Source organism: Ictalurus furcatus, chromosome 3, assembly GCF_023375685.1.
Source record: "Ictalurus furcatus strain D&B chromosome 3, Billie_1.0, whole genome shotgun sequence".
Classification (NCBI taxonomy): Eukaryota; Metazoa; Chordata; class Actinopteri; order Siluriformes; family Ictaluridae; genus Ictalurus; species Ictalurus furcatus.
In genome coordinates this window covers 14,432,082-14,452,530 of record NC_071257.1, presented here as the reverse complement: position 1 = coordinate 14,452,530, position 20,449 = coordinate 14,432,082, and the positions used below count along the sequence as shown (strand labels likewise).

Genomic DNA, 20,449 nt, shown 5'->3' with positions numbered 1-20,449 from the left:
TTGTTAGTACAATACATTATGGAGACTTTTTTTTTCTTTTTTAAATACCTGACTTCTTAATTAAAGAAATACACTTTCACACAGGTTTTGTGAAAAGATTCAACTTTTGCCCATATGTATACATCCCTGTTTGCTGAATTTTCAGCTAATTTGTCATCGTGTTGTAACACATTGTGTAGAAGAGCCAAGTGTGGCTATCTAATAGGCAAGTATTTAGCTTAGTGCACCAAGATTGTGTTAGCACATGTGCACATGGGCAGACACACATAAAACTCAAAGCTGCAGTATCCTTTAAGTCTAGAATGAACTCCGTCACAAAACAGTGCAAATATTTCAAAGGCTGGTACATATTCTGAGAATTAACTTTGTTTATTGGCTCAAGCCATAGTGTCTGACTTAAATGCTGCCTACAGTTAGTTGTAGCTGTAGTGTTAGTACTAACTCTGGCCTATAGTGCATTCTTACAGTTAGATGCAGCACCATCATACCCCTGTAGTCCATTCTCACATGAATCAGGGGTGATGAACAGAAAGATCTGATCAGGAACTAATAGTTATTACATTATCTAGATGACTGTGTAGCTTATATGTGGCAGGATATCAAATTAAATTGCAGTTTTAAATAATCCCTAGGTTGAGAAAGCCTGACCCGATCTGCTAAGTGGAAGCTAAGCTGAGTGCACTGCTGTCTCCTAGTGGACATAGTAAAGCCAATAGACTAGGTTGAAGAAAGTGTAGGTGATGGGAAAGATGACACGTGACCACTTGTCGATGGAATTCACATCTGTCAGGTCTGGAATTTTCACCTTAAGCTGAGAGGCCCGCTTCCTCAAGCGACTCTTCTTGTGCTTGATTGGCCGTTCAAGGGAAGCAGTCGGCCGGCCGTAAAGGTCACAGCCTGTCAGGGGCTTGCGGTATTGGATGCTGGCACTGTCATAAGAGAACATGGTATTCCGAGGGTCACCAAGACCACCGAGCATCTCTGCCCCAGTGAGGCGGAGGTCAAGATTGGTAAGGGGAATGTTTCCATGGGCATCCACCTGAGAGAAAGAAAGAGGGAGATGTGGGGTTTAAGATAGAAATGCTATATGAATGTGTGGCACTACTTTTAAAATGACATCAGGTCTTAGATCTGTTCACCTGGATTTTGTTGCTCTCCAGTCTGCTCTTCTCATTGTTGCTCTTAGCAGCTTTTTCTGCCACTTTCTTCTGTAGGTGTGGACCTCGGCCGAAGAAAATGTAGTTAACAAACGCATACTCAAGCAGGGCCAAGAATACGAAGACAAAGCAGCCCATTAGGTATATATCTATGGCTTTTACATAGGGGATCTTGGGTAGCGTCTCTCGCAGATGGGTGTTGATGGTGGTCATGGTCAGTACAGTAGTGATTCCTACAGAGATACAGTAAGACTAAATATAACTCAACTGAGGTCATAAAAGGGGGAAAAAATGGGAATAATACAATAATGTAATTATCCTGTAGTCATCAGGTACTTACAGCAACTAAATTCATTAACATGCATGTGATTAATGCGCCATGGTATTTACAAATATAGTACTAAGCCATTTGTTGTATTCACATACACGCACACACCTAGAGCTACCCGTGCTGCAGAAGCATCATAGTTAATCCAGAAGGAGACCCAGGACAGGATGGTGATCAGGTTTGAGGGCATGTAAGTTTGCAGGATAAAATATCCAATGTTTCTCTTCAGCTTAAAGCTCAGGGACAGACGAGGGTATGACCCTGAAAGGGCGGAGATGAGAGCAGTGTCTATGGGGCCTCTCTTAGCAAACACAATCTGACATATTTTTGTATTGTCTAGATATTTTTAAATCCAAACCTTTGCTGGTCAACTGCTGTAACAACAACGTTTGCTACCAAACCAGGAATTCAATTACACAATAATAATAATAATAATAATAATAATAATAGGTAATTGTAGTAACACTAACAAAATCATTGTTTTGGCTCTCTATCCAGCACATTAGATGTTTTCTAACTGTACATTATTTAGATCAATACGGTAGGTTTGTTATAATGTGTCTGCATTCAAACTATTGCCCTTCAGTCATTTTTCTACTTTTACTGCAACAGTAAAAGAACGTAAAAGAAAGTAGCTTTCATGAGGTCATCATCTGATTTCCTTTAAAGAAGATACTTAAATACAGTACATAAGCTACTTCAATACTATACTATACAGACTGTGTCCTGTTTATTTCAGTACAAACGTCTTTTTAAAAAATAGTATAGACTTTTTAAGCAAAGAAGGTGGGACACCTGTCAGAAGATGTGCTATACCTGTTGCAAAGACCACCTTCTTAGACAAAGTTTTATAGTCAATGATGGAGAACTGTGGCAACTCAATGTTGTCTACTCCAGTCACTGAACTTCCCTCCTGCCAATAAAACTCAATGTCATCTGTGGTATACCCATCTGAGAGAGAAAGACACACACACAGAGACAGAGAGATTGAATATTGCAACTGAGAGGATTAAAAAGCGGTTATAAAATCATACATATAAAGGGTGGGTTATTAGACAACTTTATGTTACTTATGATAATGAGAGAATCTGCAAAAACATCAATTTACTATAGCAACAAATACATTACAAACAGTAGGGGCTGACAAGAGTACACCTTTGTGACAGGTAAACTGGCCAAAGGGTGGATGCTTAAGCCAGGTGTACCTAATAAAATGCCAACTCGGAGTATATTGGCCAGTCAGTGCTTATATAATTTCTAAGGGCGGAGCAAAGAAGAGATAGGTGCCAGCCACCTGTCCCTACACTTTCTTGTCTAGGCACTAAATCGGTGTGTGATTGCAGTGTTGAAATAGTGTGAACAGCTCAGTGAGAACTCCTCATTTAGACTAAACTGACAGGATTTTCTCTCTCTACAGATTTCTGCTACTTTTCTAAAAAGGAACACAGAGCTCCAGCACATTAGAGTGTAATCACAGAACAGTGACTTGTTATGTTTCTTCATCTTCTGCATGCATATGATATCATTCATAGACATGGATTATTTTTGCAATGAAATGTGACCTTAAAATACTTACTGTATAGTGTACATAACAGAGCATGATGATGAGAAATTTGTGTCTCTAAGGTCTGACAAGACAGCAGCCTCACAATGGTCTACCCAACAGAACAAACGGCAAACTATAACCACTGTCCAGTGGGCAGGCAACAGAAAAGTAATGGCAGAAGAGAGTAATGTAGATTTCATTTAGCACAGGTCCTCTAACTCCAGGGTAATGGCATATTATAATACAATGAGTGTAAGAAGCACTATATTCATATTAAAAAATAAAAAAACAAACATCTGTGCTTCTCCTGTTAGTGTGGCTAAACATTGTGAATCCCACTGAGCACTTTTGGGATGAATTGGAACATTGATGTACCACAGGCTTTTGAGCCCTGCATCAGTGCCTGACCTCAGTAATGCTCTTGTAAATGAATGGGAAAACCCCCACAGATATATGCTCCAAAACCTAATGGAAATCCTTCCCAGAAGATTGGAAGTAACAGCAAAGGAGGCCTAACTCTGGAATGGGATGTTCAAAACGCACGTGTGTGACGGTCAGGTTTTTCCCAAACCTTTGTCCATATATGTTGTGTACTTCAATACGCTGGGCAAATGTTGGCATCTGCTCTACAGACATGTAATTATAACTCAACAACATTTAATTTTTTGGAAACAGTAGATTTTAAATGCTCAATTTAATGTTATTTTCTCAAATAAAAATATAAATATATTGATTCCTAATAGAAACATAGATTAATTGTAAATATTTCAGTAGCAGTATGAAAAACTAGGCCTAATTCCTTACTGTTCACACCATGAATGCATAATGAAAGAAAGAGAAAAAGAAAAGATCTTGCCTCAGTCTTTGCTGCAAAGTTACTTTTAAGATGTTCACTGAGTTATTTATTATACTCATAATCACAGAAGGATTTGAAACACTCAGATATGTAGTACAGTGCAACAGTCTTAGGAAATCAAAAACATATATACATTTTGTCTTTTTAAAAAGGTGAAAAGTTTACATGTTAGATTTCCAAACATTAATTTCCCAAAATTTACATATGTTATAACCACTTTTCAGATAAAAACGTGTGTTATATATAATGGTATATATTATGAATTATACTGTATAGTGTATACCTAGTGTTTGGTCACAAGTCACACTACAACTGCTTCAAGTTCTTCAAGCTAATCCCTTATATAACTGCACAACAGTGTAAGAGAATTGATATTGTCTTAAATGGTCATCACACCAAATAACTTTTTTAACAGTAAATAACAGTTTCCTGATTTAGAGCGAATTTATGATATTCAATAACTTTTTATATCTGACACCATATTCGTCATACAAGACGTTTACACAGTTCTGTATGTAATATGAGCATATTTACCATGGATGTCAATGAGGGCTAAGATTTGACTGTTTGACTGGCACCACAACTGGCTGCCAGTAGGTCATATCTTCATATTAGCCATTGCAGCTCACAGAGTTGAACATATTAGTATTGGGTTACTGTGACTACTTTGTGATGAGCATTAAACAGGACTTACAGCTCTCAATCTCCAGGGTGCAGTTCTGTTCATCCAGGGGGTACCTCCGCAGGTCCATCATACAGGCTGCTGTTGTAGTTATCCTAGTCAAATAAACACCGCGATATCTGAACACAATTCACAACGGAACAAACAGTGGTCATCCACACATACATAGTCTGTGAAATGTTCTAGTGTTTTGTACTTATACATAACATAACGTAAATAAAAAAAACCCCGATATATTCACTTAATATAAATACTACTTCACACACTGCTCGCTTCTTTCAACAAATCAAATTATGACTATCATTGCCCTTTCCTCCGAACACTGACTCCCCCTTTTTCTGCACAATCTCCTGTTTTCCAACTCTCTTTCCTGTGCTGGTAATTGCCTTCACACTAACTCAGTCATTGCTGCAGTCACACTAAAATATCACAAGTTAGATTTTAATTACACTTCTTTAATTAACACTGCAGTAGACATTCAGCACATGACTCTTGCACATAGCAAAACTTAAGAATGATCTTTTTTTAGTATTTCAGCCCCAGACAGCTCCAGATGCTTATGGGTATAAAATAAGCCATGCTGCTAGACACATAGCACCTAGGTACCCACTCACACTAACAACAGCAAATCTGTTATTCCCCTGTATTGATTTGTTCAGTGGAACAGAGATCGTTATCTAATCAGTAATACAGTGCCCTCTACTAATATTGGCACCCTTGCTAAATATGAGCAAAGAAGGCTGTGAAAAATTCTTAATCTTTATAAAAGGTCTTTACTGTTTAACCTTTTTATCTTTTGTTAAAAAAAAAAATCACAAATTTACTCTGCGATCATGGATATCAAAGAATTGCAAACAAAACACAGGTTTATCAAAAAAATATTTGTTAAATTTGTGTGCAACAATTATTGGCACCCTTTTAGTCAATACTTTGTGCTACCTCCCTTTGCCAAATGACAGTTCTGAGTCTTCTCCTATAATGCCTGATGAGGTTGGAGAATACATAGCAAGGGATCTGAGACCATTCCTCCATACATAATCTCTCCAGATGCTTCAAACGCTGGTGGAATCTCCTCTTCAGTTCACCACACAGGTTTTCTGTGGGTTTCAAGTCAGGGGACTGGAATGGCCATGGCAGGAGCTTGATTTTGTGGTCAGTAAAACATTTTCATGTTGATTTTGATGTATGTTTTGGATCACTGTCCTGCTGGAAGATCCAACCACGGCACAGTTTAAGATTTCTGGCAGAGGCAGTCAGGTTTTCATTTAATATCTGTTGATATTTGATAGAGTCCATGATGCCATGTATCCTAACAAAATGTCCAGGTCCTCTGGCAGAAACACAGCCCCAAAGCATTAAAGAGCCACCACCATATTTAACCGTGGCCATGAGGTACTTTTCCATATGGCTACCTCTCTGTGTGCGCCAAAATCACCTTGGTGTTTATCGCCAAAAAGCTCTATTTTGGTTTCATGTTACCATAGAACCCGATCCCATTTGAAGTTACAGTAGTGTCTGGCAAACTGAAGACACTTGAGTTTGTTTTTGGATGAGAGTAGAGGATTTTTTCTTGAAACCTTTCCAAACAATTTGTGGTGATGTAGGTGACTTCGGATTGTAGTTTTGGAGACTTTCTGACCCTAAGACACAACTAACTTCTGCAGTTCTCCAGCCGTGATCCTCTTCACGGTGTGTTGAGACAATATTGACATATGTCCAATTCCAGGTTGATTCATAACATTTCCAGTTGACTGGAACTTCTTAATTATTACCCTGATGGTGGAAATGGGCATTTTCAATGCTTATGCTGTTTTCTTATAGCCACTTCCCATTTTGTGAAACTCAACAACCTTTTTGCTGCACATCACAGCTGAATTCCTTGGTCTTACCCATTGTTATGAATGACTAAGGAAATTTGGCCTATGTGTTACCTCATATTTATACTCCTGTGAAACAGAAAGTTATGGGTGAACAATTTCCTGTTCATAGTCACCCAGGTGTACTACAAAAAAACGTTAAATATCAGTGGGAATATAATTCATATATATTTTTTCCTCATATGAATTCATAGGGTGTGCCCTGCGATGGACTGGCACCCTGTCCAGGGTGTACCCCGCCTTGTGCCCGATGCTCCCTGGGATAGGCTCCAGGTCCCCGTGACCCTGAAAAGGAGTAAGCGGTAGAAGATGGATGGATGGATGGAATTCATAGGGGTGCCAGTAATTGTTGTACACCTATATTTAACAAAGATATATTTTTATAAACCTCTGTTGTGTTTGCAATTGTTTGATATCCATGACAGAAGAGAATTTTTGTGAATTTTCTTAAGAAAAGGTTAAACAATAAAGACAATTTCACAGCCTTCTTTGCTCATATTTACCAAGGGTGCCAATATTAGTGGAGGGCACTGTAGGTTGCCACGTACAGTAACAGCTCCTTTTCAGGACAGTAGGCTCACTGTCTACAGCCACATTGGTCATTTCCTAGGGCATCTTGGAATTAAGCGGCCTCCAGAAGTGGGTTACCAGCCTGTAGATAGACTCTAAACATCCTTGTCTCAGCAAGAGGAGCACATGTTCTAGCTCAGTGGAGACACAAAGCTTTCTAACAAAAAAGGAACAGGGGACCTGTACAACCTTAGTGTGAGGTTACAACACATCAACAAGCTATATGATGTACAATATATTACTGGTTGTGATGGTCTGTTACATAAATCTGCACCTGTGGGTTTGGCCCCCACGGAGTGAAGTGAAGGTTGAGAACTGCAACCTACCAGACCAGACTCATGAACACAAGAATATGGACCTTTTATGTTCTCAGGTGAAAACAGTTCCACAAATGAGGTGCACCTCATTATTTAATTCTAGTGTACCGCCCAGTTCCTTGAGGGTTAACATACTTGACCGTTCCTTGTTATTTGTAGTATGTGCCCTACAGTACTCTGTGGACTAGACAGTGTTTTTTTGATCATCAGAACAGTTGCTCATCAGTGATGCTGGAAAGAAGTGGGGAACGCCACTGTCTAAACATAGACTGGCTTCTAATCAATGTGCACATTCTCCAAGTTCTACAACGTTAACATTATCCTTCCTGGTGGTTTGAGTGCAGCATCTCCAAATACCTTTCTGGGTAGTGCTAAGGTGGGTCAGTTCCTCATTATATCGTGGTATGTTTCATCTAGGTGATAACTAGGTGACCCCTGGGGGTGAGGAGGTGTGAGATAGAACACTAGTTACATACTGTATGTAACTGTGTTTTTATGAATGCCAGATAACCACCATGGATCCCTGTAATTCGGAACCAGCTCTGATCCAGAAGGTTCCAGGGAACGAAACATACTACGTCATACAGCCACTTTGTGACTTTGTTGGAAAGTCTTGGCATGCATGCATCCCTGGCGGTTTTCTGGTATTCACAGTTACACTATGTGGCCAAACGTATATGTACACCTAACCATCACAAAAACCATGGGCAAACCCCCCTTTGCTCTTATGACAGCCTCCACTCTTCTGGAAACAAAGGTGTATAGTGGGGCTGAGGTCTAACCATGTCTTTATATACCTCGCTTTGTGCACAGGAGCATTGTCATCATGAAACAGGTTTGGACCCAGGTTTGTATGCTACAGCATGCATAGACATTCTAGACAATTGTGTGCTTCCAACTTTGTGACAACAGTTTGTAAAAGGCCCACATATGAGTGTGATGGGGCATGTGTCCACATACTTTTGGCCACATAGTGGTTATGGCACTGGTTTACTGATCAGATGGTTTGGGGTTCAACACTGCCAAGCTACCACTGTGGAGCAAGACCTTTAACCCTATATGCTCCAGGGGTGCTATACAAAGGTTGACCACAACTTCCTAAGAAGCTAGAATATGCAAAGAGTAGAATTTTACTTTAATGTATATGTGAAATAAATGCTTTCTTTCTTTCTTATATTCAAGATTTGACAACATGCTCACATGTTTGATGCCAGCAACATTCAAAGAACCCATGAAATGTTGATTTACATTTTCATTCACAAGATTTTCATCACTTTAAGCCACTTTAAGCGTTTCTAGAGTTTGATCAGTACTGGGGCACAGGTCCCACAAAAATTGTACAAAAGTACTTAAAAATTTCTGGGGGGGGCGGTTACATTTTACATTTTACTTTAATGTAAAGGGCTTTGCTAAAATTGCCTACATAAGTTTTTTTTAGGTATCAAAACTGGTTACTGTTTGGTTGATGACAATGACAAACTCCATATTTTATATCGTGGAATTCTGTTTTACCATAGTCATTTTTAAACAATTACTAACAGCATTAAATTCCTCAATGCAAGTTTACATTTTATTTGATACTTGACCTAATTTCTGTTAAAATTCCTGAAATAAATACACATAGGTATGCTCTCCATTCAAAAAGACGAGAAGAAATGATTTTTTGAAACACAAAGCTGGCACCTGAAATCCCATCACAGTTATACAGAAGTATTAGAATTTAAAAGCCACCCTCTCCAATCCTAGTCCATCAGAGCCCCAAAACCAAATTCTTTATGTTGTGTTTACACAAATACCACACAATACACTGGAAGAGGCCACTGAAACTGTGAAATTAGCTTCTAAACCAGGGATGGGCAATTCCAGTCCTGGAGGGCCACTGCACTGTCCTGCAGAGTTTAGCTCCACCTCTAATCAAACACATGAAAAATCTAACCAAAGTCTTCAGAATTACTTGAAAATAACAGGTAGGTGTGTTTGATTAGCATTTTCATGAATGAACTAACTAACTAGCCCCCTAAATGAACAAATCCCTCCAAAAAGCTTTCAATGATGAGTATGATTAAATCAAAGAGTAAATCACATTGTTTATGGCAGAATGCCAAATTAGAAGATATAAGCAAGCATTCTTTTAGCAGTTAACAAGCTAACGTTATCGATCAAATCTGTGCCAAGTAAATTAGATCTGGAAAACGGGATTCCACAAAATACAAATTCATATACTACTCATTAACACATCGATAAGCTTTAGCCTGAGAGAACCTCTCTTCAGCTACAACGTCGTATTATGAATTATCGTCTGACTTTCCACAGGGAAAAGTGAAGGGATGAGGAGCACAGCGAGGGGGGTGGGGTGGTTGAAGTGCATGTGTAGTATATTTTTGCTTCAGCCGGCAGTACAATCAGCCTTCGTGTTTGAAATAATTCAAATGATGTAAATGATAACATTCACTGAATAGAAAAGCCTATTTTCAGATGGATCAGCTGTAACCTACCTCATCAGACAATGATTTATTAGGAAAACTTTACTGGAGCTCGTGCCCCATTAAAAAGTGTCTAGCGACACCCCTGCTTTAAGCACAGAACCAACCTGTGGCAAGGTTCAGTTCACATTTCCAGGAAATCTGTTTGATATCTAAATTTCCAATGAAGAACAATTTAGCACATACAAAAATCTCAGTTAAGTATTGTTCCATCCTCCTACTTTGTGTGTGATGTAATTTATGCAATGATTCTTTGTAAACTTCCACAACATGCCCACTAACTGCATGTGCAATTTATCCAATACACTGCACAAATTAGCAGTTTTTTTTATAAATCTTATATGATCCAAAAACTGTTGAGAGAACAAAAATGAGGTAAAGTTAGAGGACAAGGTAAAGGTCAGGAATACAGATTATTAGAGAATATTCATATCAAATTCACAATGGGAAATCACACTTCTGAACTGATCTTTTTTTCCAGTATTAATATCTTAAAGACTGTTTGACATTTTTTTGGTAATGAGGAAATGGCTGTGAAATTGAACAGAAACTAAATGTCCTATTGCGTTAAATGAAATTTCTTTATCTTAATTTTGTTGTCCTTTAGTAGGAAAACTTGTATTTAATGACATACATACTACAAAAACTGTATTTAACTACATCTGACATAAGCAGCTTGAAGATAGCTTTCTTAAGTAGGGCAAAGACAGCTTCATCTATCATCAGTATACAGAAACTGTACAAACTTTATATGACTCACACTGACTAACTCCAAAAATGCAACATTAGGAAAGCCAAGGGAATACTGCTTGCCCCAGAACACGCACACACATATACAAACACCACAAACAAAGAAATAAAGAGACACTAACATGAAATACTGGAAATAACTGACCTGGACACATCCAGTACACCGGTTTGTTCACATTCATACACTAACCTGAGTCCATAGAGCACAGTTCCATCTGGATGCAGCCGAATCATGCGGTTCTTGACGGTGACACCATGAACGAAAGATTTCTTGTCATTTATAAAGTAAGTATCAGGCACCCAGAGTTGATCAGCCACACGGTTATCCAGTGTCAAGTTCAGAGGAATCCCCGTGTAGGACAGGCGTTTATCACGCCATGATTGCTGGAAATACATGGTGATGGTGTAATCCTGTAGCAAAGGCACACACATTTGTTTTTATATCTTATATCAACCCAATTCCACTATGGATTTATAGATTTTTAAAAGACACACACACAGATAGAAAATAGCCCACATGGAATGGTGCTCCTTGTTTCCAGGACACTTAAGCTATTTAGGCAAACAGTCTATTTTCACACATATCTGAGCCCCAACAATTGATCTGTCCTCTATCCTTGAATTTTAAAGACACTGAAGCCCAGGCACAGATCTGGAACACATTTGAAACATATGCTTAACCAACACAGGGTCTTTATTTGATAATTTACATAAAAATTTGCATATTCTAGCCAATAGCATTAGTGGCTTCTCAGTACAGTGGGTGACTTTTCCAATGCAGGCTGTTCTTGATTTTAAATAAATATGTCTCCATGTATAATCCTCTTGTAATACTTTGTAATGTTTCCTTCACAGTGTTCTGGAAGAAGTGTCTCCCAATCAGGGTTCCTGCCCCTTAGTAATATTTCTCTTTTCCAATATCAAATCTTGTTTTTATATTCTTCTTTATTCCAAACTGAAAAAGCAGAGGATTAAAAAATAAATGGAGATCATTTGTAAAGTGCAGCCATGGTCTCTAAGCATGGCCCAAGGGGAAGTTTCTAAATGCACTTGAAATGTTTCAACTGACTGCTGCTGATCTTGAGAGGAAGCTCCTGCACTCCCTCCTCATTTGCCTTATCTGTGCTGCAACACACACACACACACACACACACACACACACACACACACACACACACACACACACACACACACACACACAACAGGCTATTCTGCAGTTTGCAAAGATGCTTATAACAGCAGTTCAGAGCACGCCTTGGGGGAAACAAAGTTTCTGGAAACTTTCTGATTGTTGGATTTCAAGTCATGTAGGGCACCTGAAATAATTCAGGGTTGCAGTGCATTGCTTTGTACACAGTAGTTAAATGCCATCTTGTATCATACAGTAAAGCCTCACGTTTACTATTAAGACATCACTATGTGAAATTGCCACAACATTTAGCCAATAATCCCAAGTTGTTGCCAAAGAATATTTTTTATTTTCATTTTATATTTGTATATTATTTTTTATATAGTATTTTTTAAAATATATGTTTGTATAGGTGATCCACTCAGATCCAGCTAGATCTGCTTGCACCTAAGCTCCTCAGGTGGACCCATCCATGGCCTCACTGAGAGCAACTCATCTGCCAGTGTTGTACAATGGTGCAGCAAAATGCTGACAACAAATACACTCAGGAGAGTTGCATCTACACGCAGCAGTGGGATCTCAGATATGGAAAAGGACTGGCGGCCTGCAGGTAGACCATTTTGCCAATGACAAGTCAAAACACTGCCTATTGTGCTTCTCCTTAGTAGAGTTGGACAGCAGCGACAGGACCCACTGGCCCACAAGTGGCCTTATAATTTACTATACACCTTTCTTCCCCTACTGTTGACTCTTCCTATGTTGCACCGAATTCAGCAAGTAGGTAACATTGAGGTTGTGATAAGCAGACCTGAGCAGATCTGCTGTGCCAAATGGACGGAGCGATTTGGCTCCCCTAGATAGGTCCTGTGCCTGTGGACTTGGCCCCTTGGAGTAAATTACCAACTGAGGACAGTGCAGGAAACACTCCTGAATGCAAGAATTCTACTTGTATGCGCAGAGGTTAAAACTGTTCTGCAAACGCGGTGCCCGATCCCTAAAGTATTAACCTTTCTTCAGAGACTGATAGAACGCAGCAAGTCCCCATTGACACTAAAGGTGTACACGGTGATGATTGCTCAACATCACAGCACCATGGATAGCATCTTTTCGGGGGCCTACAAAATTGTTTGGAACCGTTCTGAAGGGGGAAACTGCCTACATCTTCCACTAATCACAGCACCCGATTTTGCAAATCAATTTACTAATACAGCAGTCAAGGAAAGTGAAGTGAAGTGAAGGATTCCTTGTTGTGCCCAGTATGCAGGAAACAGTAGTATTTAGGCCATCCAATATTCATACCAACTATGTGAATTCTAATAGAGGAAAAACATGAGGGGCCCCATTGGAGGGTGGACATCACCATGGCCTATAGACGAACTGGATGCCAGCCCCTACTATGACATGCCACTCCATGAGAAGCGTCTCCTCCTCAGGTTCATTACTTAGATACAGTTCCCTCCACTAATATTAGCACCCTTTGTAAATATGAGCAAAAATGGCTATAAAAATTTGTCTTTATTATTTAACATTTTGATCTTTTGGTTTGAAAAAAATCACGGAAATACTTTGGTCTCATGGATAGCAAACAATTGCAAACAAAACATAGGTTTGTTAAATAAATCTTTGTTAAATACTTTGTGCTACCTCCCTTTGCTAAGAAAACAGCGCAGAGTCTTCTCCTATAATGCCTGATGAGGTTGGAATATACATAGCAAAGCATCGGAGACCATTCCTCCATAAAGAATCTCTCCAGATCGCTGGTGGACTCTCTTCTTCAGTTCACCTCAAAGGTTTTCTGTGGGTTTCAAGTCAGGGGACTGGGATGGCCATGGCAGGACCTTGATTTTGTGGTGAGTAAACCATTTTGATTTTGATGTATGTTTTGGACCATTGTCCTGCTGGAAGATCCAACCACGGCCCATTTTAAGCTTTCTGGCAGAGGCAAAACTTCAGTTAGTTTTTGGATGAGAGTAGAAGCTTTTTTTCTTGAAACCCTTCCAAACAACTTGTGGTGATGTAGGTGAGTTCAGATTGTAGTTTTGTAGACTTTCTGACCCTAAGACACAACTAACTTCTGAAATTCTCCAGCTGTGATCACTGGAGATTTTTTGGCCACTTGAACCATCCTCTTCACAGTGCGTTGAGACGATATAGACACATGTCCAATTCCAGGTTGATTCATAACATTTCCAGTTGACTGGAACTTCTTAATTATTACCCTGATGGTGGAAATGAGCATTTCCAATGCTTTTTCTATATTCTTATATCCACTTCCCATTTTGTGAATGGGGAAAAAAAAGCTCAACAACCTTTTGCTGCACATCACAGCTATATTCCTTGGTCTTACCCATTGTTATGAATGACTAAGGAAATTTGTTACCTCATATTTATACCCCTGTGAAACAGGAGGTCATGGTTGAACTATTTCCTGTTCCTAGTCACCCAGGTGTACTAAAAAATGTAAAATATCAATGGGAATATACCTCAAATATATTTTTCTCATATGAATTCATAGGGGTGCCAATAGGGGAGCTGTTATCTTGGCAAAGGGAGGTAGCACAAAGTATTGACTAAAAGGGTGCCAATAATTGTTGCACACATATTTAACAAATATTTTTTTTGATAAACCTGTGTTTTGTTTGCAATTCTTTGATATCCATGAGTGCAGAGTAAATTTGTGATTTTTTTTTAACAAAAGATCAAAAGGTTAAACAATAAAGACAATTTTTCACAGACTTCTTTGCTCATATTTACCAAGGGTGCCAATATTAGTGTAGGGCACTGTACGTCTAACTCCAGGAAGTCTCTCCTTCTGCTACCCAGGCATCACTGTGCAAGCTGTGAAAAATGATTGTAACAATGTTACTTATAAATGAGGTATTCTTTTAATTTTGCCTAGATTAAGATTAATTCTAAAAATGTAATTAGGTGAATGCTTGTTCATTTGACAAAGATGCTTAATTAGAGTAATCTTTTGTTTCAGAATTGTATGCAACCAGATAAATTCATCACAGGGTACTTGGGGTAGCAACCCCGCAAATACTGCAGTGTAACTTTCCATGACCTAATTTCACTGCAACCATCACACTAAATACACCGCACTCATCTACTAGAAACAAGCAGGCTAGAGAGTTACAGGTAAAGGGCCCGAGATTCAGAACACAGAAAACAAAAATTTAAAGCTCTGTGGTCTTGTAGAGGGAGTATAGCAAAATCTTCCCCCTCAGCAGCGCTCTTTGATATGCCAGATATCAAATGCACCAGAAGCCAAGTTCTGAAACAGCAGCATCATGCCATGTGTTAAGATTTGGTGTAAGCAGTGTACAATAACAACAAAGTCTCGTATTAATTTAGGTTAGAACAAAGGATACTATAAGAAAAGGCTTCAAAATTACTTAAACTGTCTTCTTAAAGTTGCAGTCAACAAAATGACTCCTGTCAATATAAATACTACTCCTTTTAACAAGAAAAGAACCACAACCACCACTATTATTATTATTATTATTATTATTATTATTAACAATATTGTTATTGTTATTTATTTACTTATTTTTATTATAGGTCTCTGCATGTCATCCAACCCCTTCAGCCAATCCAGAATGCAGCTGCATGACTTGTTTTCAACATCCCCAAGTTCTCTCACATCATCCTATTGGTGTATTCCCTCCACTGGTTTCCTGTTGCTGCCCAAATCAGATCTGAAACACTGACGCTTGCCTACAAAGCCAAAAACAGACTAGCCCCCACCTACCTGTAGGCACTCATCAAACTCAGCTCTGCACCATTTTCCCTTTGAGCCTCTAGCATGGCTCAACTTGACCCACCATCACTCATGGTACACGAAAAGCATTCATCAAGACTCAATTTTTGTACTATAAATGACCTTCTCCTGGCTGTCCAAACAGCTGAGACACAGGCTGTCTTCAAACAAACACTGAAGACCTACATCTTTACCAAGCATTTCACTGCGCACTAATTAAAAAACACAAAACTTCACTTGTACTGTTTGTGTTACTGTACAGGGAGAAGAAAAAGCATTGCTGAGACAGTTGCAGGTCTCCTTTCCCATCCTGCCCAACTCATGTTGGAGTTACATGTACTATCCAAAAAAGGGGCCTTAGACTAAAAAAGCTTGTGAATTTGCCTTCATATCATCATGTATCAGGGAAAAAGGGATGTAGGGCTGGGAATATTTCTAATTCACATATTCACAGAGTCTGGATTTCATGATGATGGTAAAAGTACAGATGCTTCTGTGCATGTTTCTGTTGTCTATTTACATTTCTGTGGAATGGCCACATTGATTAATTTATTTTTCAATATAGATAGAAAATGCTATGGTCTTCAAAACAAGTTAAAAGCAGACCTGTTTAGTGTGCCAGTATCAAAGAGCCAGTGAGCCAGTGTTACTGATATGCTTTAAATTATTTTAGTAAAATATTGTAAAAAATTCATGCCCAGTTACTAGACTGTGGTAAAGTTTGGTAAGATGCTGAGAACATACTGTCCAGTACATTTACATACCTTACAGTATGTTATTACTCTTCCAGAGATATGAAGCCAAGAACTTTAATCTGAACAGGATTCATATGAAAAAATATCAAATAAATCAAATGAATTCAGCATAAGATTATATAAATAATGAATGGATACAGGGCTATGGAACTTATATTGTGGTGTGTAGTTTCAACCAGAATTAATCAAATTAATCATTTGATCAATCTGAACACAAATCTATCCAGGTATAATTTTTCTATACAATGTATGATTTTCAAGCATTTTTTAGAAGAGAATATAAATCATGTGCAGTCTAACATCAATCCAGTTCTGTTGATGAGCTCCTCTTCCTGGGTCCTCTCAGCAAAGCCCACACTGACTCGCTAAAATAACTAATGCATGACTTGCTTCACGGAAATGGCTCTGTTCAGACCGCTATCCATAATTCACTAAAAAGTGTTTTCCGTCATGGGATGATGTGACACTTTGTAAGAACAAAAACTCCGTGGACTCCACAAGACCTCTGAAGGCGTGCTGTGGTATCTGGCACCAAGATGTTAGCAGTAAGTCCTTGAAGTCCTGTAAGTTGAGAGGTGGGGCCTCCATGGATCAGACTTTTTTATCAAGTGCAATTTGGAGGCCAAGTCAACACCTTGAACTCTATGTCATGTTCCTCAAATCACACCTGAACAATTTTTGCAGTGGGGCAGGGCACATTATCCTGCTCAAAGAGGTCACTGCCATTAGGGCAATACCGCTGACATGAAGGAGTATAGGTGGTACAGTATGCAGCTACGTAGCCCCATAAACAACAAGCTGTGATGCACTGTGTGTTTTCTGACACTTTTCTATCATTGCCAGCATTAACATTTTCAGCAATTTGTGCTACAGTAGCTCTTCTGTGGGATTGGACCAGATGAGCTAGCCTTCACCCCCCATGCAAATCAGTGAGCCTTGGGTATCCATGACCCTGTCGCCGGTTCACTGGTTGTCCTTCCTTGGACCACTTTTGGTAGGAACTAACCACTACCTACCGGGAACACCGCACAAGACCTGCCGTTTTGGAGATGCTCTGACCCAATCGTCTAAACATCCCAATCTGGCACTCAGATCTTTACGCTTGCCCATTTTTCCTGCTTCCACCAAATCAACTTCAAGAACTGACTGTTAAGTTGTTGCCTAATATATCCCACCCCTTGACAGGTGCCACTGTAACAAGATAATCAATGTTATTCAAGTCTGGGTTGATTAATAAAGTGATTTATCATGGCTGATTGGTGTATAGTACATTTCTCCCCATCGTATTATTAACAGCAGGCACCAAAACACTAATGTAGGTCCTATCTATACCACCACCCTCATCATAATCAAATTCTCATTGGCAATGTTAGTGGCATTTCATTCTTAGATCTCATATATTACCCACAAATGCCTCTGTATCTATTTCTCAGAGTGTGTTATAGTTGAATTTTGGCAACACAGAAATCCGTCCACCCATCCATCCATCTTCTACCGCTTACTCCTTTTCAGGGTCACGGGGGACCTGGAGCCTATCCCAGGGAGCATCGGGCACATGGCGGGGTACACCCTGGACAGGGTACCAATCCATCACAGGGCACACAATCACACACACATTCATGCACTACGGACACTTTAGTCACGCCAATCAGCCTACCATGCATGTCTTTGGACTGGGGGAGGAAACCAGAGTACCCGGAGGAAACCCCCGCAGCACGGGAAGAACGTGCAAACTCCGCACACACATGGCAGGACTCGAACCCCAGACCCTGGAGGTGTGAGGCAAATGTGCTAACCACTAAGCCACCATGCACTGCAACACAGAAATATTAGCTCTAATTCGAGAGCAATGTTGTGCATTTAAGCATATTCCAAACTAATGTACCTGTGATTATACTTTATAGCCCATACCTATGATTCCAGTTTTTGGAGCACTCCTAATTTAGTTGTGTTGAGCCCCAGAGACAGACTACACTATACAGCCACTGTCATACAGTAGGCCTGACATTCCTTATGAACACACACACACACACACACACACACACACACACAGAGATATAAATAAATAAACAGAAACAAACGCTCTATCTTAATAAGCATACAGGTATAAGCTGAGTATCTGTGTGCAACTCACCATGTTCACCTCAGACACCATGTCGATGCTGGAGATGTCAATACTCATCCCGACGTCAACCGGAGGACCTGCGAAACGCATCAAATCATGAAATCATCATCCCCGACAGTACGATCACTTACACCCACATCGACAGGGCTTTTACCTGTGTTAAACAAGTTCATTACCTCCGAAATCGGGCCTGAGCCGAATGTCGTAGCCTTTCAGCAGTTTGTCCACGGTGACTTTGACGTACGACATGTTGCTGGGCTCGTTAACCCTGCAGGAGGAGAAAGTGATGTTGGATAAAATCGTGGCAGAGAGCGCGGAAGCACATGCATACATCCGCGCACGTGTGTGTGTGTGAACACGGCGGCGAGTCTTACCTGTGCGAGATCGGAGTGCGGCCGAGTGTCACGGCCATCAGCACGGGCAGACACAGCAGCGCCGGGCGCCAGCGCTCTCCAGCCCTCCACATCGCGCAGAGACAGTAAGCTCACGCCGTCCAACTTGTTCCGAAGCGGTCCCGCAATTTCAAGCACGCAGCGACGCACGCACGACGACGTGACCAGCATAAATATGCAAAACAACAAAAAAAGATGGGTTGATCTAAAGAAGAGCGAAACGGAGAGGTGAGAGTGCGCCAGAGCTGCTCCCGGGGCCGGCGGTGCTGAGGTCGTGGAGACGCAGCGCGAGAGGTGTATCAGTATGCCGGTCAGATCCCATTGTTCCCGGCGTGGCGCGGTGTGCTCCAAGCGCTCCGGCTTCTCCGCACCTGCTGGAGCATGCAGAGAAACCCAGAAGTGCAGTAAGCACCAGTGTTCGCCTGCTCGCTCGTCTAAGCGTCACTCCTGTCCGAGGTGTCGCACGCCTCACTAGAATATGCGGATATTTTGGAGCTGCACGAAGACGCTCCGCTCTTTTCGCGCCATTTCTAAATTGGCCACGCGTCACGCGCACACGAGTAAATCACTCGGTAGAAACCCGGAAAGCGAATTAAACTCTAACATAAAACGTACATCACCTCGCGGTGGCATGAATAATGAATGAGCAGAAATATTATTTCTGATAGGAAACGTGTAGACTGTTGTGATAATTTGCAAAGTGATGTATGGTGTATGAAAAGTAGTCTTTAATACATGCATGCATAATTTATAGTAAAACAAAACAAGAAATATACAGTTCTCAAACAATGAATGGGGTTTCTCTCATAGGTGTTACTACTAGCTACTACTACTATCATTATCTACAACTACTAATCATCATCCATCCATCCATCTTCTGTACTGCTTATCCAACACAAGATTGCGGGGAACCTGGAGCCTATCCCAGGGGACTTGGGGCACATGGTGGGGGACACCCTGGATGGGGTGCCAGCCCATTGCTGGACACACTCAAACACCCTTTCACACATTGTGGATAATTTGGAAATGCCAGTCAGCCTACAGCATGTCTTTGGACTGGGGGAGGAAACCGGAGTACCCAGGGAAAACCCCCAAGGCACAGGGAGAACATGCAAACTCCACACCCATTGAACCCCCATATTTCGAGGTACAAGACAAATGTGCTAATCGCTAAGCCACCGTGTTCCCCATTAATAATATTAGTACTACTACTACTACTACTCCTAATATTAATACTACTAAAAATAATAATGATGATGATGATGATGATGATACTGTTCTCAGTTTTATAGATGTTTATGTCTGTCATTCATCAATCACATGTGATCAGCAGCACTAAATAGTCGCGCCTTCCACCCCCATCAAAAACAACAACAACAACAACATAGAACTGTCTCTCAGTCCAACAGTCTCTACCTTAAGATACATGTTCCTGTAACTCTGGGTCCCTGACTTGTTCAGGAGTGCCTCTTTATGCCATCCCTCAATAGTCACATGTTATGGGACATGTATCTGGTTCATAAAATCTTATTTATTGGTCTCCATGAGCTGTCTAAAGAAAAGCTGTCTCTTGTACTTTATCTGCACCATTCTGTAGCCCTTCAGGCCATGAACGCATTTACACTTACATGCACAAAAACAGAGCAAGAGCGAGGAAAGCCATATTATATTCCCTCTAGGAGAGATCACTTAAACCACATTGTATTTTACCTGTCATAAATG

The 20,449-nt window shown here is 40.3% G+C and overlaps 1 protein-coding gene across 1 annotated transcript; it reads right to left on the bottom strand.

Annotated features, from left to right (window-relative positions):
* Positions 1–649: 649 nt before the first annotated feature.
* Positions 650–19,431, bottom strand: gabrb1 (gamma-aminobutyric acid type A receptor subunit beta1). Its single transcript, XM_053620910.1, has 9 exons — positions 18,710–19,431; positions 18,512–18,603; positions 18,345–18,412; positions 10,757–10,977; positions 4,582–4,664; positions 2,302–2,436; positions 1,594–1,746; positions 1,140–1,390; positions 650–1,039 (listed from the first exon to the last, which is right to left on the bottom strand). Exons 1-9 carry the CDS (start codon positions 18,799–18,801, stop codon positions 692–694), a joined length of 1,443 nt encoding a protein of 480 aa, XP_053476885.1. The 5' UTR covers positions 18,802–19,431; the 3' UTR covers positions 650–691.
* Positions 19,432–20,449: the final 1,018 nt, after the last annotated feature.

Coding starts and splice junctions, on each gene's coding strand:
- gabrb1 (XM_053620910.1), bottom strand. CDS start 18,801: ATGTGGAGGGCTGGAGAGCGCTGGCGCCCGGCGCTGCTGTGTCTGCCC. Junction 18,413..18,511: donor GCTCAGGCCCGATTTCGGAG/GTAATGAACTTG, acceptor TGCGTTTCGCAG/GTCCTCCGGTTGACGTCGGG. Junction 10,978..18,344: donor TGGTGTCTGAGGTGAACATG/GTGAGTTGCACA, acceptor CCTTTGCTACAG/GATTACACCATCACCATGTA.